Source organism: Penaeus japonicus, unplaced genomic scaffold (assembly GCF_977035675.1).
Source record: "Penaeus japonicus unplaced genomic scaffold, GWHDUDI00000001_assembly GWHDUDI00000017, whole genome shotgun sequence".
Lineage (NCBI taxonomy): Eukaryota > Metazoa > Arthropoda > Malacostraca > Decapoda > Penaeidae > Penaeus > Penaeus japonicus.
Genome location: NW_028234419.1, coordinates 15,409,646 through 15,414,645, shown reverse-complemented (window position 1 = coordinate 15,414,645; position 5,000 = coordinate 15,409,646). Strand labels below are relative to the sequence as shown.

The 5,000-nt window shown below is 31.1% G+C and overlaps 1 protein-coding gene across 16 annotated transcripts in view; it reads left to right on the top strand.

The window, feature by feature from the left end:
* LOC122258386 (uncharacterized) overlaps positions 1-5,000 on the top strand; it is a 127,598-nt gene that overhangs the window by 90,050 nt on the left and 32,548 nt on the right. The window contains exon 6 of one of the 16 annotated variants that reach the window (XM_043024386.2): positions 2,384-3,212. The exons of the other annotated variants lie outside the window; for them this stretch is intronic. Within the exon in view, the coding sequence (XP_042880320.1) occupies positions 2,384-2,737 (354 nt within the window). The 3' untranslated portion in view covers positions 2,738-3,212. Of the gene's footprint in view, positions 1-2,383; positions 3,213-5,000 lie in introns of those variants that run through there. 16 annotated transcript variants of the gene reach the window in all.

Here is a 5,000-nt window from a genome sequence, read left to right as displayed (position 1 = left end):
AAGGAAAATCTTAAAGCACATATCCGTGTACACACTGGTGAGAAACCATATGCTTGCACACTTTGCTCTTATCGCTCAGCTCAGAAGAGTAACTTAAAGAGTCACATGTGGACCCATCAGAAATGAGGTAAATTGATGTCCAAAGTACAATAAGTTTCTTGTTCTCACTTTCTTTTAAACATAATTTGTGAATGATACAAAACACCATTCTCCAAGCACACCTATAAAATTAGATTTCTGAATTAGATAATTACTGTCTATTGTTGACTAAAAATTTTATTACCATAATTACCTTTAAGTTTTATTTTTTTATTGCTTGACTTTTTGTGGATTCAGTTTTTACCCCTGTAAACATGTTGAGAGCTTTATTTGCTTTTCCAAGACTAGAAGACGCAATGATTAACATGCATGTATTGATTTGTAGACAGAAATATTGGTGAAGGAACAACACATTGCCTATGGGGAGATGTCATATTAATATATGGCTTTGAAAAATAGCTATTTTTCCCTTCTTACAATATAATAGAGAGTATAGGCCAGCACAAAGTGGACTCCAAATTCTGCTTTATATTGTTGCTATTTTTTAGTATTTGTCAGAGGTAATCTCATTTATTTTTCATACATTCTTCTTATTGTGAATTTATATTTTTTACATTTTTCATATTATTGAGTAATAATGATAGTGACAATGATAAGAATATGTAAAGTATTGATAGTACTGTTACTTTTACTACTGTTATTATAAGTGTTATTTTTAATGTTATTATCACGTTAATTTAGTGAACATCATGTATTTGTTTTTTATTATTGATATTAGTTCCAATTACTACTATAGGCTTTATTAGAAGTTAGATGAACATCATCAAGATTTTTGTTCTGTTTGTCAGTATTTTATCATATTTATCATTTACATTATAGTTTTATTATCAATGTTATCATTATGTATTATGAAATTTTTATCAGTATCTTCATTATTATTATTATTATTATTTTTATTATCATTATCACTATATGTATATTTGGTGTTGTTCAGTTAGATTTAGTTCAATGGATTAAGTGGTAATCGTCTGTTTTTACATTTATAACCTAAAAATCATATTTCACAAGGCATACAGTGTTCAATGCTTTGGGGGTAAGTTCTGATCCCAGTATTTGGTCACAAACTGTTGTACACATTTTATACTGATACTAATTTCTTGATGGTATATGTGTAGTTCCAGGAACTGATGAAATAGATAGAAAATAAGAACTGTAAAGATTGTATCAAATGTTTTCTCAAAAAGAGGACTTGAATTAATTTTTTATGGTGGAAAGAAATAACTTTGGTGATTCTTATGTTATGAGCAAAATAATATAACAGCAGACAAACAAAAGAAACACATTAGTGAAATATTATGTTGTAGCAGAAATGTTCATCAAAGAACAAGGTCAGATTCAGCAGTCTTTGATATGATGCAGATATATCGCTTTGTCTGTCTATAACACTATACAGTATGTAGAATAATTCTTATAGATACAGATCACTTTCTTGGAAAATAATAATGAAATAAAAGAGTCATTGGTTCTTTCTTTTTCCTACTGCCATGGTACTTTTAACATGTAGAATACTACACCAGAATGTTGTGCTGACTATTATACATTCATATATCATGAACATCCTGGAGCAGGGAATTAGTTTAATTATTAAGAAATATTGAAGTTCTTAGAAATGCAGTATTGATAATAAGATGAATATAAAAGTAACTATCACTGAGGGCCGTACTTACTTTTTTTGTGTTTGGGGGTGGGGGCAGACTGCATGTGTTTGTATGTATGGGTACAAAGTGTAGATTAGTGGGTGGGTGCAGAGCTAAAGATATTGCTCAAGGTACAGATGTTTGAATATGACACTGAAATGCTGGAAAACTTTAATATAGTCAAATTTGCTGAAAAACATTTTGTTGCAATATGTACTAGTAATTCTTATTAGATTTTAGTTACAAGATGAGTTATTAACAAAATACATTACAGTGATGTGTGAACATAGATAAGAGACAACCACAATAAAAACAATTATGATGTTTCAAAGTTACCTGGATCCAATTTCAGATGGAGCAAAAAAGAGAATGTATGGATGGATTTGGTTTTTACTTTTTCTGGAGAGGAATACAGGTGGACTGGAAACTTACCATTCTCTACTTATATGGCTGTCATTTTAAGCTAAACTGTATTTCTCAGAAACTTTCATTAGTACATTTTTGTAATTCTATGCACACAGTAGCCTCGGTACAACTTGCCCATTGTAGAGTAAACTTTAATATTGAGATTGCTGTAAGTGTTTTTCCTGAATAAATAAGATTTTAATGAATTGATTGCAAGACTATAAGATGGGCGTCCTCAACAGGTAGAACCGGAGATTGGTGGATATCCAAGACATAGATGGAGAGGACCTCAGGAGGTTAACAGGACGCACAGCCTCAATAGCAAGATACACCGCTGCCCTTTCTGTGCCTACTCTACTGTACTCAAGTCCAATCTCAGTAGACATGCAAGAATTCATACAGGGGAAAAGCCCTATTCATGTCCTCATTGTAGTTACCAGACAACCAGCAAGGATAATTTGATAAAGAGACATGTTCTCACTCACACTGGTGAAAAACCGTTTGCATGCCCATATTGCCCTTATCGAGCAAGGCAAAAGATTCACCTCACTGCACATATGAAAAGTCACAACAACAGTAGTAGCAAGGACATTTGATGCTACAGGCAGAGAAATATGATGCTTTAACAGCTTTAGAGAAGAAATTCCTTTCTGTCGTGAATTCTTTCAATAGATGGAAAATTAATTTTCTGAACCATACTTTCATGAAAATGGTGCACTTCCTATAGAAAAGTAGGTACATTTTTGTAGAGAAATAGAAATTGCTGATGAATGATAATTTAAGTGAGTTACAACCATGGGCAGAAGTAGAAACGTTTACTATTAAATCTTTACTTTATGTACGAGCACACATGTACGTGCACACACAGGCACACACATCCATACACATAAGCATACAAAACCATGCATACACACAAACATACACATACACATGGCTGTATTATGTATATATGGATATAAAGGTAAACAATTTTTTTGTGTGCAGTTTTTCCAAGTGAAATTAAGAAATAATATAAATTTTACACTTGAAAGATGTCTCAGGATTGGTATCAGAGGATCTTCTTATAGTTAGAAGTAAGAAAGTTTATTTGTGATCTCATTTTGTAAATCAAATATATATTGCCTTTTTTTAGACATCTTACTCATTTTCCTATTGTTTAAAAGCCTTTTTTCCCATAGAAATTTTCATAGCTCTATAAAATTAAATCTATGTTTTTGTTTGGATTTTTATTTTGGATTTTATATATATAATTTTATTTGGAAATAATATAGAAAGTATAGATTCTAAAAAAACAAAAAATGACCATAGATTAATGAAATATTTACTTATACATACATTTTTCATAGTAATCATTTGGAGATATGATGAAAAGTTTTGGGGTGATAATTGTTGTCTATATCATTTGCCATTATGCACTGTGAAAAAAGCATTAAAACAAACATCCTACCAAAGGGAACTCAGACTTGGATACCTAAACATGACACACTCAATGCAGTGTGGTTTGTATTCCTTTTCCAGTTTATACAGCAAGAACCTACCTAGGACTTTCATTTATACCTTTGGAAAGAGGGAAAGAATAGACCTAACATGGGCACACAAAGAACTATAACAAAATGTTTTTTGTGTAAATGTCTTGTGAGGGACAGCGTTTCACAAAAGCTAGGCCAAAATTTACCATCATGTATATTTGAAGTTACATTAATTTTTTACATCCTTTATCCTTCAAAAATAAGATCACTCCCAAGTTTGCCAATCTCATTCCTTGATTTGTGGAAGGAGTTTGGCTCCATAAATGGTACACCTCCCTCCCCCCCCACACACATACTTTTTCCCAAAGAAAAGATTACTGTGCTGTACTCAAATTGATCATGATTTATAATCTTATACATGTAATGAAGCCATGTTTTTACATTTTTTATCTTATTTTAGCTTTGGGATAGAGCTTGAAAAAATTCCTTAGTTTTTGAGGGGGTGGGGAATGATAAGTAAAACGACATACAGTTTTCCTTTAGAATTTTATATTTTGATGATATTGCAAGTACAACTTATAACCCTGATTGCCTAAAGCAGAATGACTGTTGGAGTACATGGATGATGGAAGTAGCCCTTATGGCTAGCTCAGCTTTCCTCTGAGATAATTCACATATTGTACTATATTGTTGAATATCAAACTGTTTTCATAGAAAAGTAGTATATTTCAATATTTATGAAAACTGAGTAAGCTAAAAGCATGTGAATATTCAAGTGCAAATTTCTTGTTTCCACTTTTTTCCCCTGCTTCTTCCTCTTACTCTTGATCTTAAGATTTAAAAGAAAATCAAATTGAGACCACACACTACGGTCAATATTACAATCAATATTACATTATTTTATTTTTATTTTTTTAAGCTCATATTACCGATATAAGTAGTATAGATGAATGGGCCTCAGAGAGAACAAAAGATTCTAAATTGATCAAAGAATAATATATTTTGTAAAATATGAAGAGCAGTTTTCAAATCACACACATATACCTACATACATATATATATACATACATACATAGATAGATAGATATATATATATATATATATATAATATATATATATATATCTACATATATATACATATATATATATACACATACATATATATATATACACACACATACACATACATACACACACACACACACACACACACACACACACACACACACACACACACACACACACACACACACACACAAAATGTGTAGAGTAATAGATATTTTTTTAAAAGTTTACAGTGTGAATTTTGGGATCCACTTTTATGTTATTTTTCAATGTGATGTGATTGAAGAAACTTTTAAGTAAGATAGGCATTTTCTGCAGGTGGGGC